Source organism: Engystomops pustulosus, chromosome 5, assembly GCF_040894005.1.
Source record: "Engystomops pustulosus chromosome 5, aEngPut4.maternal, whole genome shotgun sequence".
Taxonomy (NCBI): Eukaryota; Metazoa; Chordata; class Amphibia; order Anura; family Leptodactylidae; genus Engystomops; species Engystomops pustulosus.
The window spans coordinates 76036476-76059261 of NC_092415.1; the positions used below are offsets into that span (position 1 = coordinate 76036476).

At 41.7% G+C, this 22786-nt stretch overlaps 1 protein-coding gene across 5 annotated transcripts; it reads left to right on the forward strand.

Moving 5' to 3' along the window:
- Positions 1–193: 193 nt before the first annotated feature.
- On the forward strand, positions 194–21811 carry ADNP2 (ADNP homeobox 2). Of its 5 annotated transcripts, none has more exons than XM_072152410.1 (4): positions 194–278; positions 7197–7314; positions 11542–11631; positions 18191–21811. In XM_072152410.1, exons 2-4 carry the CDS (start codon positions 7207–7209, stop codon positions 20918–20920), a joined length of 2928 nt encoding a protein of 975 aa, XP_072008511.1. In that variant the 5' UTR covers positions 194–278; positions 7197–7206; the 3' UTR covers positions 20921–21811. The 5 variants fall into 5 exon arrangements, with proteins under 5 accessions (XP_072008511.1, XP_072008512.1, XP_072008509.1 ...); XM_072152407.1 differs by lacking the exon at positions 194–278 and adding an exon at positions 362–607; XM_072152409.1 differs by lacking the exon at positions 194–278 and adding an exon at positions 491–735.
- Positions 21812–22786: the final 975 nt, after the last annotated feature.

The window sequence follows — 22786 nt, forward strand, 5'->3', positions numbered from 1 at the left end:
CTCATGTTATCCTCATTTGTGTTGTGTTTTCAGATTTGCCAATAATCCAGAGTGGTTCCCTCCAATAAGAAAAAAAACGCCCACTTCATTCATAGAAACAAGTTCCTATTGGCTGTGAGGGTGTGGGTGGAGTTTATTCATACCACCCATAGAATTAGCATAAAAGAGGCGGGTATTTATGCAAACCACGTGACCTATCGTCGTCACCACTATGTCATGATGTCCCTCCTCCAATCTGACGTCACTGGATTTGAGTAAGCAACGCGAGACCTTTGTGGGTAAGCTCAGCACTGTGCACAATGCAGGGGCGGGGGTGGGCTTATTTGGGGGTGCACGTTGGAACTTTGTGGAACCTCTAAACATGCTGAACAACTAATACTTGAATAACCCCCTAAATATGAACTATAATGGAACCCTAAATTTTACAATGCACAGGGGGCGTGGTTTGATTGTGCTCTAAGCGTATGCAGATTATAGGGTCCCTGACGTCACTTCCTAGCTATATACCCGGCCGCCATTTTCTGGCGGTGAGACAGTTGGGGGGACGGCGCACCGGTGGCGGGAGAGGAACCCAAACAGCCTCTTGGCCAGCACGCCCACCCACACGGTGACTGATACCGGTGCTATCCAGGGGGAGGGCAGAGCGCTTGTGCCTTAGCGCGGCGGGAGGCGGGACCCTGCGCCGCGGCTCCACAACTGGGAGCAGCTCCCTCTCCAGCAGGCAGTGAGCGCCGGGTAAGTGCAGCACGTGCGGCCATTGTGTGCGCGGCTCTATAACAGGGGGAGCGGCGGCGGCGGAGCGCGGGCTTTTCTCAGCTGTGCTCCTGCCGCTGGCCCCTCCCCTTGGTGTGTGACGGGAGCGCCATGTTCTCGGTGGATACAGGGGATGTGCAGTGTCTCCCGGCTCCCCTCCATAGGCTGTGCCGACTAGTTACATGTCTATACGGGATGTAGCTGACCTGCGCCAGGCAGGGCGCACATGGTGTATACATCGTCCCTCTGTGTATGGGGAGGGTGATAGATGTGGTGGAGGGGCGGGGGTACTGATGGATACTAAAGGCACACCCTTCCCGGTACAGGGCGGCTGTATACTACTCTAGCATCATCACAAACCCCCAAACGGATGCCATAGAGTCCCGAAAAGGGCCTAAGAGCTTCCTGGGAAATACCCATTAGAGGGGGTTCTGAAATGGCAAGAAATACTGCAAATAAGTTTTACTCCTACTAAATCCTGGCCAGTTATTGGTGACTTTCTTGCAGTGATGAGATGTTCACCATTGTCACCTCTGCAGCTGTCAGATGGGGTTTACCATATCATTACGGCTCTACATGAATGTGGCAGGTGACTGCTGTCCTATCGGTGGACAAAGCTTTCGCATGGCGTATTACCGGCATCATAAGATCCACTGTACTAGTAATATGGCACGTCATGGGTGGGCTCAAGGCCTCTTCCATATAAACGTATGGAGGTCGTTACTACAGCCATATCACAGCCCCCATGGAGGTCTATGGCACCCGCTCTTTGTATGGATATTACCTGGTTGAAGTGGACTGACTATTCATACTTCATATTCTATCACAACAATGAGCATGTGCAGTCTCACCACACCGTGACCAAGCCAGTGGCTTTCAAAAGAAGCATTTGCCTCTTTTCTCTCTGGCACGTAGCTGTATGCTCGCCTGGGCGCTAGGGGTCTTAGTGGACCAACGGAGATGAGGATCTGCACCTTTTGCTGTTATATCTGAATCTAATACATGGCGTGGATTATGGGTTTGTAAACCAACCGCTGCACCTAAAGGACGTCTACCACCAGGATTAAGGATTGTAAACCAAGCACACCTACATACTGGTGTGTGTGACCTTCTGGCAGGGTATGCTTTTCTTTAAGCTTTTTATGCCCTTGTTTTTGCGAATAAAGGCTTTTAAAATTAAGTAAATGAGCCTGAGGGGCTACATAGATGTGAATGGAGCTGGGAGCACCTCATTTGCATAATTTGTAAAGCCTTTATTTTTCTTAAGCTTCTTGTGCCTTTGTTTTTAAGGAAGGGCAGGTCCAGAGGGAGCATACACCAGTATGTCAGTGTACTTGGTTTACAATCCTTCATCCTTGTTGTAGATGTCCTTTTATTATGGAGGGGAACCTCCTATATTTAATTGGTATGGTATGGTCTGTTACTGTACTGCCCCGGAGTAGGAATTCAGACTCCACAGTGAAAGCCGTAGATACAAATAAATGGTGCGACCATACTTTTTGTCAATTGTATTACATTTTTTATTCCAGACTCCCAGTACATATTTAATACCTACACTAGGAAGTACCACTAATCCTTCAAATAACAAGCCCTTTTCTGGCTCTGTAAACAGAAAGAAAAAAAATTCAGTCTCTTGTTTAAAAAAAAAAAAAAAAAAAAAAAAATGGTAAAGGAAAAAAAACCATGCCGTTGCTCAGTTGAAGAGAGGCCGTGGGTGTAAGAAGCCAATTGGTTACTCTGGAGGGTTGCAACTCTGAGACAAGTTTGTGGATAGAAAACAGCCATTGGTAATTTCCAGAGCTGTGCATTAGTCGTGCAGGATCTCTCGGCAGAGCGCTGTGCACTGCTGTCCACTACTAAGAGCCAGCTGGCAATCGCTAGCCCTCCTACTGCTGTAGATTGTGATCCCAGAGGAGAAGATTCTGCTCAGGATACAATTGATGCCAAAGTGATTGCTGGTTATAATTTACCTTTAGCATTACACTTAGCAGTGCAATAAAAGGATGTCATACGAAATGGAACGTTTAATGTACAGATGTAAATGGGCACAACATGGCATCATTGTACCCATACTTGGTGGGATACTCCAATCCATTGTATGTTCATCTAGCTGTTCACAAGGGTGGCACAGTGCTTTATACTCTTTGTTTTTGATACGTATCTTAGTTTGTTTGATATCAGTAAGTTTAGATTTTCAACAAGACAAAATCTGCAGACTTAGGGTGATGCCACACGTTGGCGTTTTGATTCCGTTTTGTCATGAAATCACTGGGGCGGCCCGCGGTCAATCACATATGTGTTTGTATGCAAATGCATGCAATCGGCGCCCGGTGTCTTGCATTTACACTCTACAAGACACTGGGTGCTGATTGCTGATCACATGCGTTTGCTGCCCCAGTGCCCTTTGATTCTGTTTCAAAACAGAATCAAAATACTAATGTGTGGCATCACCCGAAGGCTTCTTTACACGCACGTTGCACTGGTGTAAACGTGCATGCTCTGTTTTTTTTTTTTCCGTACACACGTGTGTCTGTGGTGACTTTAGCGCTGCTGGGATCCATAGAAGTCTATGTGGATGTATATCGCATATATGTCCCCACATGGCCAGTGTAAAAGGGTCTAGGTATTGCAGGCACAGATCCCAGAGATCTAGTAGGGGATGCTTCACAGGTAGCAGTGTTGTATCTCAGGCATGTGTTCTGTTGGGTAAATCTGTGCTACATTTGTCTTTGTGAACATACTGTCCTCTTATCCCAGCCTGGACAGGTTGAGTTATAGTTCACTCTGTTTTACCCCTCTCTATATTGCCCTTGGTCCATAATAAAATATCTGAACGGCTTCTTCAACATATAGAGAATGATTTCTGGTTGTTAATAGTAGTGGGTGAGGCTGCAATGTATGGTGCACGTAGAATAGAAGTGATAGGAGGGGCTGGTCACACGTAGGTGTGGAGTCTCAGTTGTTCTGCCTCTTTTTCCACCAAAAAGCATCTGCAGAGCAGTTCCTCAATACAGCTTTTGCTAATTTCTCTGAATGTGTCATTTTTTTATCATATCCCAACCAGCTTATTTCAAGATTTTGTCACAGATTTTTCATGTGCTTATGTTTTTTTTTCTATTCTATTTACTCCTTAAAGGGAACCTGTCACCAGGAGACCCATTTTTAGAACTCCCCCAGTCCACACAGAACATAGTACATACACTGCCAAAGTGTTTTTGTATTAAAAATTGGTTTTACAGAAAAAAAGATATGTTATATTGTACCTTTCATTAGCATCTGCTGTGTGACTAGGCAGTTGCCAATTGGGAGGGGCTGGAAAGGAGCAGTGTTTTCTGTAAAACCAAATTTTTTTTTTATACAAAAACACTTTGGCAGTGTATGCACTATGCTCTGTGGGGACTGGGGAGTGCTAAAAATGGGTCTCCTGGTGACAGGTTCCCTTTAAGGACGCAGCCAGTTTGTAGCTTAAGGCTCAGCCATATTTTTGGGATTCTGACTTGCGTCACTTTATATGGTTAGAACTTTTGAACACTGTGTCACTTATCAAATCGGTTCTGAGATTGTCTTTTCCCCACATGTTTTACTTCATCTTAGTGGTAAATGTTGGCTGATAACTTTTGTGTTTATTTAAAAAAAAAAAAAAAAATCTGCACCCCTTAAACTATCAGAAACAACTTTTAGGAAGATTGTTAACCCCTTGAGATTTTCAGAGTAATTATATCAAAATGTAGGTGAAATTTAGAACAAATTGTGTCGGTCTTGCGTTCATTTAGCCCTAAAATTTACACATTTCCAAAAAATAAAGAGAACCCATCTTCTGATTTATTATGCATTTTCTCCCGAGTACAGAGACCCCCACATGTGGCCGTTACTTGTTTTATGGGCGCAGAGCGAGAGGCAGAAGGGAAGGAGCGCCCTGCAGCTGTCAGGATTTTAGTTTTATCATTGGACCCTTTTGTAGGCCATAACATTTTAACTTTTTTTGGGGGCCATGTGACGGCATTTTTTTTTTTTTTGGCATGATGAGATGCTTTTTCTAGTGTTACCATTTTGGCATTGGTATCCCCTATTGTTGAAAATTTTAAGAGTGCAGAAGTAGAAAAGCATCAATGTATAACCTAAGATGAAATGGCGTTTACAGTTAAACACTACCACTTAAATTTTACTTATTTTTCAAATGTGTTGAATAGAAAACAGTCCTGACATTGACAAGGTTTGAAATAATAATTTTCTCCTTTAAGCTTAGCTTTCATCCAATAATTCTCCCTTTGCTGCAATTCCAGCATTGCAGACATCTGTCATTCTAGCTGTTAATTTGCTGAGGTAATCTGGAGAAATTTCACCCCATGCTTCCAGAAGCCCCTCCCATAAGTTGGATCGGCTTGATGGGTACTTTTTGCTTACCATAGGGTCAAACTGCTCCCACAACGGCTCAATGGGTTTGAGATCTGGTGCCTGGGCTGGCCACTCCATTACAGACAGAATGGCAGCTTCTTCCTTAAATAATTCATATATAATTTGACAGCGCTTTGGGTTATTGTATGAAATTGACTGCAATCAAGTGCTGTCCACAGGGTATGGCATGGCTTTGCAAAATGGAGTGATGAGGTTCACTATTCAAAATCCCTTTGACCTTGTACAAGTCTCCCACTTTACCAGCACTAAAGCAACCGAGACCTTCGCATTGCCTCCACCATGCTTGAATGATGGCATCGGGCATCTTCCAGCATCTTCATTTGTTCTGTGTCTTACAAATGCTCTTCTGTGTGATCCAAACACCTCAAACTTAGATTTCTGTTAATAACCTCTTTATCCCAATCTTCCTATGTCCAATGTCTGTTCTTTTGCCCAAGTTAGTTGTGCAGCGGGGCCTCCCACTTCTTTCTACTCTGGTTAGAGCCTGATTGTGCTCTCCTTTGAAGGAGTAGTAAACGCCGTTGTAGAAAATCTTCGGTTTCTAGGCAATATGTCGCATGGAATGGCTTTTAAAGGGTTTATCCGGGTATAAAAAGTTGCTAATTAAACAGCTGTTAACACTTGCGTTTACAAAGTGTTAACAGCTATTTAATTAGGCAAATCTCTCTTCAGCTGTTGCAATTTTAAATGCAAGCGTTAAACATGACGTGTGACTGCACCCTCTGTCTCTCTCCTTGGCTGTCCTGATTAAGCCCTCAACTGCCGCGATCAAGTATAAACTCCCCGGCAAAGAACAATCTCTCTGATCCTGATGACCGCATAGATTGTCTTCGTGTTGAAACCACCCACTAGTTAGGACGATCTATATCGCCTTATTGTCTTATGTGATCTATATTGTCTTATCAGCATGATCCTGATGGCGGTATAGATCGTCCTCATGCTGCAATGGCCCGCTAGTTAGGACAATCTATATTTGTCGTCTTGAGTCATCAGTTAACACAGCAGTCACATGCTGAGATTAGGCATGGGACATGGGGAGGAATAGATGGGAGGGGCTGGTCCAGCAGGACACGCCCCCTCTGATGCCAGGGAATATAATATAAATGTGGATGTAAGGGGAAACTATTTTTAGCTGAAAGAAGGGTGTCAGTTAGTTAATAGGGCTCTATAGATACCTGTCACTGGCTGTAAATGTGCAAATGTGTTGACAGGTTCCCTTTAATATTGGCTTCATTTAAGAAAATGTGCTTTTCTTTAAAAAATAAGCAACCAAAAGTGATCCCCAAAATTTTGAGCGGCAGTGTATAAAATAAAAACCTACAGAATTGACTTTGGTAACACTTTGCTTCCTTTTCTAGCTAGATTCCTTCTTGACAGTCATCTTGGCGCCATTACAGCCTGAATTTCAATTTAAAGAACGTGTCTATTGTAACCCTGGAGACAGATATTGATGATCACATATCATTTCCTTCCTGCAATAACCTCTGCAAATGTCAGAGCATATCATAGATGCCAACAAGAAAGATGTTCTAGGACTGAAAACTTGATTGTGATCAACAATCTACACAGTTCCTAAACTTTGCAATTTGAATTCTCTGAAAATTCATCTCCTCGATCTGAGGTTTTCACTCTGCCATTTTATAGATGCACCTATCTGATATTGCAGCTTTTGTGGATGTAGAGGGTTAGACTGCATGTCTATAAACCAAACCCACCCTGCATTGATGAGGGACAAACATCCGGATAAATCGTCCCTCATTTGGTGATTAGGGGTATGTTCAAGCAGGTCACCTTTTTACGGCTAGCTGCCTCAGTGTTGAAATGTGTTACCTAAATATATCCACCACCTAATCCTCACCGGCTTGTTCCTGTCTGTTATTCTAGCAGTGTCTGGGCTTCTTTTCATCTCAACAATGCACCCTAACCCTAATGGGAATAGACTCTGAAGTCATCAATTATTAAGGAAATTATAGTTGTGACTATATTATATAGTGCAATGCTACATGTTTTTTTATTTCTTTCTTTAGTGCTTCCAAAATGTTCCAAGCACCTGTAAATAATCTTGAGAAAATAAGGAAGGCAAGAAAAAGGGTGAAGCAATTGCTACTGCAGATTGGTTTAGAAACTTGCAGAGAAGAATTTGAGGTAAGAGAGCAGAATTTGTCAAATTTTGAGATTTAATACTTGGAAGCAAGGTTAAGTGGTAGTTTTCATGGCCATGTCACTAGTACCAAAAACTAACTTGCATTGCATTGGTCAGTCTGCCATCAACCTTTTTAGACCTCTTTGGACGCTTATCTGATACTGACACAGAGTCTTGCCTAAACTAAGCAAAAGCCAAAAGTTGTGGCGGCAGGATCAGGGTTGACAGCATTGGATCACTGGACAAAATTTAGCAATGTATCAGTTGGTCCAGTCATCTGCTGCATATTCCAAAAATGATCTTCTTTAAAAACAGTTTATTGGTATCTAAAAACTGTCATTAGACCACAAGAGAAGCTTGGGTAAGATGGCATTGACGTTTAATGCTTCGTGTTCTTTAACCCCTTCACACTCTGCGACGTATATATCCGCCGCAGAGCTATGAAGGGTGTATGAAGAGGGCTCACGGGCTGTTAACCTCTTCTTTGCTGCTGCCAGCACTTAAAATGTGGCGACGCATGAGCGAACGTCATTGAGGGGGGCAGTGATCAGTTGCCATGGTTTCTGCATTTACATGAATTGCATGCAAAAGCGCCATATACTGCAATACAGTAGTATTGCAGTATATGGTAGGAACTATTTGACTACCTAGGGTTAATGTACCCTAGAAGGTCTAAGAAATTGTGAAAAAAAGGGGGAAAAATTTAACAAATTAATAAAATATTAAAAATTCAAATCACCCCCCCCCTTTCCCTGATATAAAACCTAAACAACAGTAAAAATCCCAAACACATTAGGTATCGCCGCGTCCCAAAATACCCGATCTATCAAAATATAAAATCTGTTATAACCGGTGGTGACCTCCAAAACAGGAAATGGCGCACAAATGTCCGAAATGTGATTTTTATTTTTTTTTTAATTTTTTTTATTTATTTTTTCCCCTGCTTCCCAGTACACGGCATGCAATAATAAATAACATCAAGGGAAAGTAAAATTTGTTACGCACAAAATAAGCCCTCACACAGCTCTGTACATGTAAAAATTTAAGTTATGGATTTTTTAAGGTGGAGAGTGAGAAATGAGTGAAAAAACCCTGCGTCCTTAAGGGGTTAAAGGGAAAGTGTCACTATCACAGATGGGATTATAACTCTTCTGAAGAAAACGCCCGTATTGCCCCCCGAATTCTGACAGTAGATGAAGTTGCAACCTATGTTCACCTCTTATCTGAACAAAGCATGGCTATAAAACTCTCTAAAGACCTCATTGTGTTTACAGACTGCTGCTGCCTATGGCCATGGGTTTATCAGAGTTCAGACAAGCTTGTCATAGACTGCAGATAGAGCAAAAAAAAATTATTTATATATATAATATTTCTCTCCAAGGAAAAACGGCAGCAGTGTTTTATATAGTGAAAAAAAAAGTGTTTAATCCGCCTCCAGCTACGTTTTAGCTGTGATACCAGCCTTTGTCTAGCAGTGTATAAGGCGTTACATAGACTCTTGTTAGGGAGAGTGCTTATATAAATATAGTTACCTTTTCATAATCTGTTGAGGAAAAAGAAAGTTGTTGATACATTTTCTTTACACTATTACACTATATTCTTCTTGGTTTCCTGACCGTAAACAAAGAAAAGCATTTGTGTCCCAGTGTATAAGGATGATGTAATAAGTTAACATACAATTCATGAATGTCGGATTGCCTCACTATTTTGAGCTGAGCACCCTGGGATTATTTAACTCTCCATTTCTCACTACACAGTGTTGCTATCGTATTTGTATAGAGGGGATGGGATTATCCAATTTCTATGCTAGTGAATGTCACATAATGGCTGTTCCGCACTGCCATGGTCAGTCCTTGGATTATGCACCATGCAGTGTCCTGTTTCCGGTGTCAGATGGGACTACAAACATCTTGGTGATTTATATTACACAAGTAGTCCCTTCATCCTTGCAGACCAGTAGCTATAAACTTTAATCATGATAACACTTCAGCACGGCTTCTCTGTATGAATCTGCCCTTTGTTATTTGCACTGTCGATCTTTACAGAAAAGTTGACTTTCTTGTTATGGAATGTTTTAGAACACTATAGTACAGTGGTGGCGAACCTATGGCACGGGTGCCACAGGTGGCACTTGGAGCCCTCTGTGGGAACCCAGGCCTTCACCCAAAACACAGAGTTTGCCAGCTAGGTCTCAAGGCTGTCTCCTGTGATTCAATACAGTCGAGGACGTGCCATGCTCAGCGCTGCCAGTACTAAGGAGGAGCAAGAAGGTGTGGATAGAGAAGGATGGTTATTGGACCTCCTACTCTGGGTCCCCCGATCCTTCCTCTTCAGGGGACCTTGGAGGGAAGCTACAATCCAAATTTCTCCATCTTTCTATTGTATTGGTGAACTCGGGACACCAATACGATTAAAACTTGTGATACAGCAAGGATCAATAAGTTACTGCTTAAATTATCATGTTGGCACTTTGCAACATATAAGTGGGTTTTGGTTGTAGCTTGGGCACTATGTCTCCAAAAGGTTCACCATCACTGCTATAGTACATATTGCAATATTGCAGTGAATTGTGTACATTTTCTAATGAGATTGACTACTTGTGATTTTTTTTTTCTATGTAATGTCAGCTGTTGTATAGAAAAAAGCTGTCATAATTTATACAAGATCAGGTTATACATCTTTTGTTCTGTCATCTCACTGTAAATGAGGTTTACAGGATCTTGTAAAACACTTTAAGGCCCTATGAACACAAATGTGTTGGGGCTGTGTTCCAGCCGCAAGTTTGCGGCCAGAACACCTGGTCATGGTAAGGTGAGAGCAAAGTGGAGAAGATTTATCAATCTGTTTATGCCAGGAATTTGCACCTGCAATGCCATGAACCACATTTTATTGAAGGTGTTATAACAATTTTGGGCTGTATACTGACTCCTACGAAAAGGGACGTGAAGGGAAAGAAATAACCTGTGTGCCAGAAAATTCAATATTGTGGTGCAGTAAAGGAAGACAAACTACAGGAGGTGCAAACTATGACTTGCAAGTCTTGTACTGCACCGGATTAATCACCCAGCATTGGATATTAATCTGGCACAGAAGAGAAATGTCTAGTTCTACCGTGTACTGGTCTAAAGCCCGATGAAATTAATAAATGGGCGGCCAGTCTGCGTAATATAAAGGCAGTTTCTATTTTTCGATTTTTGTCCTGTTGTTTGGCCGCTCAACTTATAGTGCACAAAAAATTGTGCTGAAAATCTCTGCTTATACTAGAGTAGATATGATATTCATTGTAAAAGCAGAACTGAATAGACTGTAATACGTTCTTTTTCGTGGATGTGGTGGCCATTTAAAAAAAAAAAAAAAAAGCACCATTCACTATTTCTCTCCGGACCACAGAGAAGAAAGTCAATGGATCTGCAAAATTGCAAAAATTGGATGGTGCATGGATGACCATATAAACGGATGACTGTATGGACGTGTAAAAAAGCGAGGAATGGAAAAACCCAATGTGGATACAATACTGAGGGCTGCTATATGGTACATTGAGAGTGCTCTGTTACAACATTGGCTATTTCGTGTCAGGTTACCAGGATGATATTATCTAAAGTCATTTACATTTGTACAGTGTACCCCATATGTATCTGATTACATTAAATCCCAGCAGCCTCCATGAGAGGAGTAGCAGTCTATGGAGGCAAAGGACCTTCAATGTTTCATGACGTACTAAGAAGAGGCATGGGACTTGGAGAGTTGTAGAAGGGAGATCCTGGGTCAAGCTGGACTTTCCTCCTCTGATGCCAATATAAGATAAAGTTGATTAACGGAGATGATGGGGAAACTATTTTTAGCTAAAACAAGGCTGTCAGTCTATATGGCTCTATGGAAAGCTTTCACTAGCTGTATTTGTGAAAATGTGGTGATGGGCTCCCTTTAAATGTGACTACATTTTTGCTGGATAGCTAGTAAACACTTGATTAAGTGTTTGATGCAATCGGGTGCATGGTTACTCTTATTTTATTGCATATTATTAAGATCTGTAGAATCACATGGGCACATGCACTGTAAAGAGAAAGCACTGATGCTATGGGCTCATGGGGCTGAAATACTGTACAGTAGTGTTTTGGCTTCTTCCAATAGTGCATGAGAATTCTTTGGCGCCACAGTTACACACTTGCAATACATTAAGTATCAAAATGTGTATATGTATGTATATATTTTGTTTGTTTGTTTTTTAGGAAATCGAAACTAATAATCCAGGAGACACACACATTTCCAGTACATCATGGGAGGATGTCTCGCTTTGGGAAGCTATTGGACGCAGAAATGTATGTCTAATACTAGCTGTTGGAAAATAGAGTAGAACAGGTTTCTATTCTGTCACTTATGCACAGATAGTCATAAATCTAACTCTAGGATTTCCTTATTTTCATTTCCTACAAGTTTTCTGTGCATTTTTTTTTTGTTACACAACATGCCTTTTCATAAGTAATTGCTAATCCATAACTGCATTAGGGTCTGTCCAAGGTTTCCATGTGGATCCTCTGGCAGAGTCTTGGACGTGTACACAAAGTAGCATTGTCACATGCAGACATCAAAAAATGAACATTCACAAGTTGTTGTTTTTTTTTTTTTTTTGGATAGTTCTGTATTGTACTATTTAATGCATTAAAGAAAACTCTTATAGAAATAACTTAAGGTAGAAGAGCTGCTTATTAAAAAAAAAAACAAAAAAAACCCCTCTTATCCATCACGATAAATTAGGTACTTATGAAACCATTTAACGTGCTCACTGAGATTTTCTTGCACATAAGCGACATTTACACTGCATGAAGAAGTGTTGGAGCCACTTTAATAATGTTACTTTTAAGCAGGTCCTTCATATATGTATAATTAAACAGAAAACTTTTACATTGCAATCTTTTGCAAAAATTTAATGTAGATCCTCCCTTGATGTCACTGCCTTGTGTAATGCTGGTGCATATTTCAATAAGAGATTTTGTGGATGTATAAATCTGCTTTCTGGCTCTAGTTGCATGTACTGCTGGAATGACCATAGACTTTCATCAATGTCCATGGAATGAGCCAACATGGCTTCCCTCTTCTCCTCCTTCTGCAGCCAGATGGATGACTCTAATCTCATTTCCATTTCTAGTAACCATGGGGGACTGAATACCCATTTATAGTACTCAGTGGGGTCCCAGCAATTTTTAAACTTAGAAATGTAACCCTTATTGTCTGTATGTATCTCCTATTTTATGGACATGGGATAAATAAAGTTGGTGGTTGTACCATTTTTTGCGATTTGGTTTCCCATGTAGATGGTGTTACTGTGCTTTTAGGCAGTCTAGACAGATGCATATGAGGATTATCCATACCCACACAAAGAATAGAAAATCTGTATGCTATATTCTCTTCTGACCCTCAATAGTTTCACAGTAACTTGTTTAAAATCTATACTCTCCCTTTTTTATCATTAAGAAGATTCTATCTTTAAGTTGTCATTCAATGTACTTCAAATGTTTATTTTTAGTCTAATTATTGATTCCTGCAGTGAGGATTTAGATATTAGACCTACCACCGCCTGCTGACCAGCTGTCTGTGTAGAAGTGGCAGCACACAGTGAACTGTGGTCTGTCTGCCTACACAATGTCTAATGGGTCATCAATATTTTAACCCCTTAAAGGGGTATTCCGGGAATATGAATGTCTGACGCAACCCATGATGAGATAAATAAATGAATACAACAATGTTCAATGTCATTAGTCACAAAACGGAGCTTAAATAGTTAGATTTTATGATTCACAACATTTTATGTCCTCTCTAAAGTAGGTGGAGTTATCAACAAGATGGCTTCCACAGGAAAATACAAGTCCCATGATCCTTTAGTTCCCAGTAACTCCTCCTACCTCTCAGGCTCTGCTCCCAGTGATGATGTAACAGGTTTTCTTGCTCTGTTACCATAGTAATGATGTGTAACTGCCATCACCAAAACACTGGCCGTACTGGATGCACTGCAACCAACTGACTACAGCCAAACATAGTGGTGATCGCATGACCAGTGATGTGGACATGTGACCAGCGGCCATCTTCTGTTCTGCGGCGGACCGCGCGGAGGAAATTAACGGACTAATTAAAGGGCCTGTAGCATTTTAATTCTTCATTACAGTCTATCTATGTCATCAGCATTTTTCTGCTAAGGGAAGCAAAAATTAAATAACTAATTACACAATAGCTTATATTTTGAGTATGCATTTGCATATGAATTATGCTGATTCCTGGAATACCCCTTTAAAGTTTTAGTTCTAGAAATTATCATTGTATGGTATTCTGAGAGAGCCTGCAACCTGCCTAGACTTTACACCCAAAGACTAAAAACCTGATACTGTTAAATTCTCCTACCCACCAAGAGGGAAACATCCTTGACTTGGTCTTTGCCCGACTCTCTTCTGTCTCTGACTTTACTAACAATGACTTTCCACTTTCAGACCATAACCTTCTCTCTTTTACTGTAAACAGTTCTTGTCCTGTACAGAATAAGTCCATTTATCACACATACCGGAACCCACGTGCCATCAGTGTTCCCCACCTCATAGAAACTGTGCAGCCATCGCTGTCCCCCATCTCCTCTCTCTCCTGTCCTAACCTGGCCACTAATCATTACAATCATGTTCTCAAAAGCGCCCTGGACAAGATGGCACCACCATCGGTTCGAGCCTTTCGACACAGATGTAGGCAACCTTGGCAGACGGCACTAACCCGTTTCCTTCGTAAGTGCGCCAGGAGTGCCGAACGTCTGTGGAGAAAATCGGGCACTTCCTCTGACTTTCTTCACTTTAAATTTATGCTTAAATCCTATAACTCTGCTCTCCATCTTGCTAAACAGGTCTATTTTACTAATCTAATAGCTTCTCTTTCTAACAACCCCAAAAGGCTTTTCAATACTCTTCACTCCTTACTAACACCAAAGGTGCAGCCACCGGTCACAGACCTTGGGGCTGAAGATATGGCCACCTACTTTAAAGAGAAAATCGACTGCATTCGCCAGGAAGTAATTTCTCAGTCCACTAACTCCATAAATCCACTTTTCTCTGATACCTTACCCTGTTCACTCTCTTCCTTTGAGCCAGTCACAGAGGAAGAAGTGTCCCGGCTCCTTTCCTCTGCTCGCCCCACTACCTGCATCAGTGACCCCATCCCCTCACATCTGGTACAGTCTCTCTCCCCAGCAGTCACTTCTCACCTCACTAAAATCTTCAACCTCTCTCTCTCTTCTGGTGTCTTTCCCTCTTCTTTCAAGCATGCTATTGTTACCCCTTTACTAAAGAAACCTTCACTGGACCCATCCAGTGCTGCTAACTACAGACCAGTTTCTAACCTCCCTTTCATCTCCAAGCTCCTGGAACGCCTGGTCTATTCTCGACTTTCCCGTTTTCTCTCAGCTAACTCCCTCCTTGACCCCCTGCAATCTGGTTTCCGCCCTATGCATTCTACTGAAACTGCTCTTACTAAAGTCTCCAATGATCTCCTCACTGCTAAATCCAAAGGTGACTCTTCTCTCCTCATTCTTCTGGATCTCTCCGCAGCGTTCGATACTGTGGACCACCAGCTCCTCCTCAGGATGCTTTGCTCCATTGGCCTAAAAGGCTCTGCACTCTCTTGGTTTTCCTCCTATCTCTCTGACCGCACTTTCAGTGTCTCCTTTTCTGGATCTATCTCTTCTTCTGTTCCGCTCTCTGTCGGGGTTCCTCAGGGCTCAGTCCTAGGTCCTCTCCTCTTCTCCCTCTATACTGCACCCATTGGACAAACCATCAGCAGATTTGGTTTTCAATATCATCTTTATGCTGATGACACCCAGCTGTATACCTCAGCACGTAACATCACTCCTGCCTTAATCCAGAACACTGGTGACTGTCTCTCTGCTGTCTCTAACATCATGTCCTCTCTCTTCTTGAAACTTAATCTTTCTAAGACCGAACTTCTTGTCTTTCCACCATCCACTAACAGAGCCTATCCTAACCTCTCCATATCAGTCTGTGGGGTCACCATAACCCCAAAGCATCAGGCCCGCTGTCTTGGGGTTGTGTTGGATTCCGACCTCTCCTTTGAGCCACACATTCAATCTCTTGCTCGCTCTTGCCGGATGCATCTCAGAAACATCTCCAGAATCCGACCGTTTCTCACATTTGAAACCTGTAAAATGCTAACTGTTGCTCTGATTCACTCTCGACTAGACTACTGTAACTCTCTACTAACCGGTCTTCCACTCACCAAACTCTCTCCTCTCCAATCGATTCTTAATGCAGCAGCCAGGCTCGTCTTTCAGACTAAACGCTACACGGATGCCTCCAGTTCATGCCAGTCACTGCACTGGCTGCCAGTCTCCTTTCGAATACAGTTTAAAATAATAACCCTCATCCATAAAGCTCTGTATAATGCTGCACCTTCCTACCTCTCCTCTCTTATTTCAGTCTATCGCCCAACCCGTGCTCTTAGATCCGCCAGTGATCTTAGATTAACCTCTACCCTAGTGTGGACCTCCCACTCGCGTCTCCAAGACTTCTCTAGAGCTGCACCAATTCTATGGAATGCTCTGCCCTGGACTATCAGACTAATACCTAACCTCCAAAGTTTCAAACGTGCTCTTAAAACCCATTTCTTTAGGCAAGCCTATAACACTCATTAACTGCATGAAGTTTTAACTCTTCTACTAACCCGTCCTGTGTCGTCCTCCCATCTGTTATCCAGCAACCAACAGGCACCAGACTTCTCTGCAGTCCCATTCACCCTGGACCTGGTATATATGATGACGGCTGAGTGGTTCAAGCGACAGCAATTCCATTTATTATATTTTGTTCTATTCCCTAAGAAGAATGGCTTGACCATTAAATATTCTTTTACCTCGTGTTACCCCATCATCCTCACAAACCGTAAGCTCTGGCGAGCAGGGACCTCACTCCTGTTGTTCCATACAAATGTTGTGCTCTGTCATGTTATATTATATTTGTATTTGTTTCCTATGATTTGTAAAGCGCTACGTAATATGATGGCGCTATATAAATAAAGATTATTATTATTATTATTATTATAAAGGTAGAAAGTAAATGTGAATGATGCATTATAAAATCTACCATGAAAAAAACAGGGACACTAATTCTTAGATCCAGGCACCTTGAAATTGGTAATCTCTTGTTTGCTATCCATGTCTTTCTTTCCTTCTAATTACAGTTTTAAAATGTTATGCCATGAGGGTTATGGCCATGTTACAGAAGCTTTCTAATCTGTGGCTTCAGGCTGTTGCACTTGCAGCAGTAAGTCTTAGTTTCACTCGCCCTGCACCAGAGATTGCGTTAATGCTTATACAAGCACCCGGCTTCGTGCTGCCCAGGTAGTTGGTCATGTGACTGGAGCAGCATTGTTCCCTATTGGCCGCTGATGCTCCAGTCACATTACCTTGCACAGCTAAGCTTCGGCTTGTAGACGCCCTCTGTGTCCCAATGGCAATGCATACGCACAGAACCATCTCCAGGATCCCAGCTGTCACACAGACAGTCCAATCCTGTATTGTGACTGGGATTTCCCAAGAAGAGGGACCAGATGAATGCAGAGAAGATGCAATGTGCATCTTTTCTGCTTGTCTGTATCAAGATCACTGATGACAGTGATCCTATGGGATGTTACCATAAGATCACAGTTATGTGATCTGCATAATTAGCATCTAAAAACATGTAAAAAAAATTACGAACATGCAATAAAAATTTCAAAAATGGGGTCGGTTAAGGAGGAGGCTGTTTGGTGCATACAGTGTTCGCATTAGCAGCAGGCTGGACGTTTGGTGTAGGCAGCATTAGTCAGTCTGGTGGTGCAGCCACAGGGTGGGAGGGGCGAGGGTTTGGCACCACCAGCTGCAGTCTGGTCTGTCTCATGCATAATGTAAGTTCACTATAACTGCTTCAATTTATTTAGACACAGAAAATACTGACAGAGATGACTTGTATGAATAGCATCTATCAACATTGTGTACAGCTAAAAATACTCCTAAAAATAATGAGAGGAATATTATTATCCTTCTGGAACAATGTTATAGTGACCTCTGCCCTGCACTTTCTGTAATAGCAGCACGGTGCCTGGATCTATGAGTAAGTGTCCCTGGTTTATCATGCTGGATTTGTTGGTATATTTAGTATATATATATATATATATATATATATATATATATATATATATATATCAATCTCAATTTTAAATTTTGTTGCCCAAACACATAAAACAGAAGCTGATTTTGCAAATGTATTAAACATGGTGATCTGGTGTCTATTCCTTTATTTTAGAAGACCATTCATTCATTTGTTTGGTCTAGCCAAGTTTGTAACCTACAAACATAGAGTGCCGAGTGTATAACTGTAAAGTGTTTGCTTTTACCCTTTTCCTATTTTTTTTTTTTTTTTTTCTAGTAATAGTGTCTAATAACCAAAAATGGCAAATATATTGTTTTATTTCCCCATCTTGCATAGTGAATGTCCAGAGCTGCACACAGGTTCCCTTTAATGCAGACTCTCATCAGGAGCCCTTTTTCTGGCTCCCTCACGTCCCCATAGAGAATAGTGCACACATTGCCAAAGAGGGTTTTTTTTTTTTTTTTGTGCACAAGGGGGACTTAGGGGGAACCATTTAATGTCAAACAATCCACCTTTTTTATGAACACTGATCGAGTAGAAAAACTGGATCACTGTGTATTTAATAGTATGAAGTTTGAGTTTTACATGGGTACAAAGATGAGTAAGCAAATGCATTGCTTTTCACATAAATTTTCTATTCTGGTTATGTTATCACAATTGTTAGCTTATAAAATGACTTTTTTAATGGGGTTTTTTTTTTTCTTTTCAGAGTTACCGATCAAAACAGTTCTGCTGTAGTCTCTGCAAATTTTCCACTAGACTGCTCTCTTCATTCAAAAGCCATCTGCAACGCTACCATGAAGATGAGAAGGACCAGGAACTTATGTCTGCCTGTCCGAGCTGCCCATACACTTCACAAACAAAGAATGTTATAAAGCATATGCGAATATTTCACTCCAGTGTCCGCAAAGTCCAGTCTCCAAAAGAGAGTCCAAAAACGGGCAATGCAGGCAAATTTTCCTGTAGAAAGTGTAACTTTTCTGACACGCTGTATTATACTTTAAAACGACACGTTCTTATGACCCATCATCAAGCTGAACTGGAAATCTATTTTGGGGAGAAGTCTGAAGAGGAAATCAAACAGTCTTCTACACTGAAAATCAGTATAGATAGTAGGTTCTATTGTAAAAAATGCAGTTTCATTACCAGTAACCGTGATGCTTTGATATACCACATTTTAACATCTGATAAACACAGAGATTTGGAACTGAAACTCAGAAGTGATGTTTGTGATATTGGTCGACCACTTACTAGAAGACCGTACAGAAAGTTCCATGCAAAAAGTCCCACTGTAGCTCAGTCCCTGAAATCGTCAGTGTTGCTGCCAAAATCCTCTCCTATAGCACCTGCAGCCTCTAAGGATGTCCAAGTAACTTCCCTTCCACAGAATGGACCTAATCCACCACCTGTATTAGGGGCACCTAATCCCCTCATCCAGAAAATTGTACCAGTATCAAACATCTCTGATCCCGCTGGAGGCTTGGGCCAGAACTTGTCTACTATTGCTCCTACTGCTCAGGTTGGCTTTGTTACTGCTCAACTTCCTCAAAACCAGAGCATTACCCTACAAGCTTCCCTTCCCCAATCTGTCTTCCTGTCCCCAAGATTTCCTTTAAACCAGCCTGTTACTACAGCTGTCCTTCCTTCAGGAGGCCAAGTTATCCCTGGTGCTCAGGCTGGTGTGAGATCTGCCGTTCTGCCCATCAACCAAGCTTTGGCATTAAATCAGTCAACGGTTCTAACCTGTCCGCAGTCATTGCAGTCTGCTGTCATAAATGTGAATCCTGGTGTAAGGTTTCCTGTAAATCAGACTGTGAGCCCTAACAATCTTCCAGGCGGTCAACCTGGCATTCCTCAAAACACAATCCTTACTGCCCCCATACTTAGACAGCTGATTCCAACAGGAAAGCAAGTAAATGGCATACCCACGTACACACTTGCTCCTATCTCGGTAACATTACCAGTTGGCCCATGTGCTATACCTGCTGTTAATCCACCAACAGTGCCAGTACAAGTGTCATCACCGCCTGATAAAGTGATGCAGGTTTCAACATCTCCAGCGAGTGCTCCATCTCCTCCTGTTGTACAGCAGGCTCAGACTGTAGCAAAAAAGCAGCCCAAGTCTGTTGCTGCAAAAAGTCCTGGGGCATTAGGCAAGGAGGCTAAACAATGGAAGACCTGCCCTGTATGCAGTGAACTCTTCCCCTCAAATGTGTACGAGGTACACATGCAAATTGCTCACATTAAACAAGAAGGTAGTCCTAACAAACCAACACAATCTTCTACCACCAATGAGGCAAAGGAAACTGTAGTCATAGCTGCTCAGGCCTCCTTCTTGAAAGTCCTGAAAGAAAACACAATTCGCTGTGTCATTTGCAAGACGTTTACACAAGAAGGGGACCTGCTAAAACACTTACTGATGCATGGCATGGTGTGCCTATACTGCAAGGCTGTTTTCTTTGAACTGAGAAACTTTATCTATCATATGAAAATTTTACATGTAGCCAAAAAGAAGGTGCATGGAGATTTTATCAAGAAAGGTATTACATTATCAACTGATGCGTATGGAGATGCCATTTTCCCTCATTTTAACTTTACCTTTAATTTAACTAAAGAAGAGCTTGGAGACATAAACATGCACCTTGCTGTAGTTACTGGAAACTCTGCGAACACGGCTACTCCAATGTATATAAAAATCCAGCCTGCACCACAGATTTCTACTGCAGAAGATCAGCAAGTCTCAAAATGTCCATTTTGTAATGGTGCTTTGTCTAGGTCTGAGGTATACGAGACACATTTGAAAGAAAAACATCATATAATGCCCACAGTGCATACAATCCTAAAGACTCCTGCCTTTAAGTGCATCCATTGCTGTGGTGTGTACACTGGCACTATGACTTTGCCGGCCATTTCAATCCACCTTCAGCGTTGTCGTAATGCACCGAAAGATATTACCTCAGGAGCTGAGTTGGTTGCTGAAAATAATGGGCCTAAAATAAAACAAAACGGCGATTCTCAGGGAGCCTCAAATGAGTCTAAGAATACACACAGACCTGGGCCAAATGCCTCAAAAGATCAGGTGCCCTCTAAGAGGAGGAGGCTCGAAATTAAAGTGGATCCTTCAGAGTCTCTGGATGCTTTGCAGTCTCTTGATATCCTAGAATTGGTTCCAGACTCTAATGCGACAGTGTCTCATGAGGCGAAGAAAGAGTTTTTATCCAGGTATTTCCACAAGAAACCATACCCCAGCAAGAGAGAAATAGAATTGCTGTCTGTTGTACTTGAGATGTGGAAAAGCGATGTTGCCTCCTTTTTTGGTACGAAACGCTATATCTGCCTGAAAGCGCTCCGTGGTCAAAAACATAGAGTGCTACTTGGATTTAAAATGGCTGACCTCAAAAAAGTGGAACATGAAATAGACTTGTCGGAAGACTATTAGATGCAATTGTTGTTAAAGGAAACCTACCACCATGGATCTATCTATTAATGTAGAGTAGTTTAGCCCTTTTTAGTGGCCCAGAAGTTTTATACATTTTGATTTCCCTAATATGCAAATTTTCTAAAGAGTCTAATGGGGCGTGTAGTAGCCAGAGGTGAGGCTACACGGCGCGTCTACCCCAAGCCCCAGTAGCTTCTTGCGTTCCGCCTACCAATGCATCTTCAGCGTGCAGCTCCTGGTAGCACTCGTCTGCGAAGCCAAGACTGAGCAGCCTACTCTGCGTATGCGCAGAACCCAGCTTTGCAGATGAGTGTGCACGCAGCTCCTCGTAGTTGTGCGCTGAAGATGCATTGGTAGGTGGAACGCAAGCGGCTACTGGGGAGTGGGGTAGCCGTGCCGTGTTGCCCAAGCTCCGGTTCCTCCACGCCCCAGTAGCTTCTTTAGAAGATTTACATATTAGGGGGATCAAAATGTATAAAAGTTTGGCCCTAACGAATTGGCCCTAAAAAGGGCTATAATACTCTACATTAGAGGAACCTGCCAACAGATCTACCTTAATAGGTAGATCCGTGGTGGCAGGTTTTGTTTAACACCTGGATAGCATTCCCACGTGTTTAACGTCATACAAAAAGTTTAGATATTAACCCTTTTTTTCATTTTGGTCAGTTTGCATTTTGTCGTTTTCCCTTTGTTCTGGTGCTCTCCCTCATCAGCCCTTTAAGACAGCACTTTCTAAGTGTCTGTTGTATAATCTTTTCTGTGTCCATAGGAATTTTCCATTTTTTTTTTTTCATTAACCATTTTGTACATTTCTGTACATTGATTTTAAAAATTGAGGTTTTTTTTTTTTTTAAACTATTCATGTTTGAAATAAAACCATGTTTGACAGTTGTCATTGTGTGCGCACCTATGAGGGGAGGTAATTCATGGCTACTATGCAGAGGTAACAGAATGATGGAAGGTATCTGCACATGTCTAATGTAGGGAAATCCGGGTAAGGAGCCAGTACTCTTAGGTACTGTGTAATGCCTCCAGCACACATTAATGGTCTGTTTTTGGCTCTACTCTGCTATATTCAGTACTCCTGTAGGAGAGGGCTATATAGCTGCTGATGCATTCACTGTAACCAAGTCACCTTTTTTAGAAGAGGGAAGGGATCTACATCTCAGACTTGTTTCTTGTGGATATTCTTTAAATATCTAAGATGAGATTACTCCTCTGTATGTATAATACATCCAATGTGCCGCTGTGGAGACCCTTTACCAGCTGAGCTGAACATGTGCTGAACTATGACTCTAGCATCTCTACAAATGGTATGAGAACCATAAATAAATTAATCTACATACTGGGTGGAACATGATTTCTACATTATTTTGGGTGTACTTGACAATAATTTTTTTTTTTTTTTTTTTTTTCCCAGTATGGAAATTCTAATTCCGATTTCTGCAACTTAATTTTTTAATGTATAAAACAGGACACTTTTATATACATATATAAATATTATATAATTTATTAGTAACTTTGGGAAATCAGGAACCCCTAGTTGTAGAATATGTATCTATGGTGCCAGTTGGGCTCCCCCATTTCTACTCTGTTGTATTAAGTGTAGTACAAAGAAAATATTACTTTGGAAAATTGGACTTCCTTTTGTTTAAAATAAACCTTAAAAAAAAATTTTGTGGGTTTTTTTATATACTGATTCTCTAATCACTTTATAACTTGTGTGTCCTGACCTGTATGTATTGGGCTAAGATAGCAGGCTTTGGCTTTAGGAGAAAAAAAGTGCACATGTAACTTCAGGTCTCCTGGAAAGAGCAGTCATTTGATGTGTGATGTAATTGCTGACTTTGATAAACCCCTCCCCAT

Coding starts and splice junctions, on each gene's coding strand:
- ADNP2 (XM_072152407.1), top strand. CDS start 465: ATGCAGATTATAGGGTCCCTGACGTCACTTCCTAGCTATATACCCGGC. Junction 608..7,196: donor CCAGCACGCCCACCCACACG/GTGACTGATACC, acceptor TTCTTTCTTTAG/TGCTTCCAAAATGTTCCAAG. Junction 11,632..18,190: donor AAGCTATTGGACGCAGAAAT/GTATGTCTAATA, acceptor TTTTCTTTTCAG/AGTTACCGATCAAAACAGTT.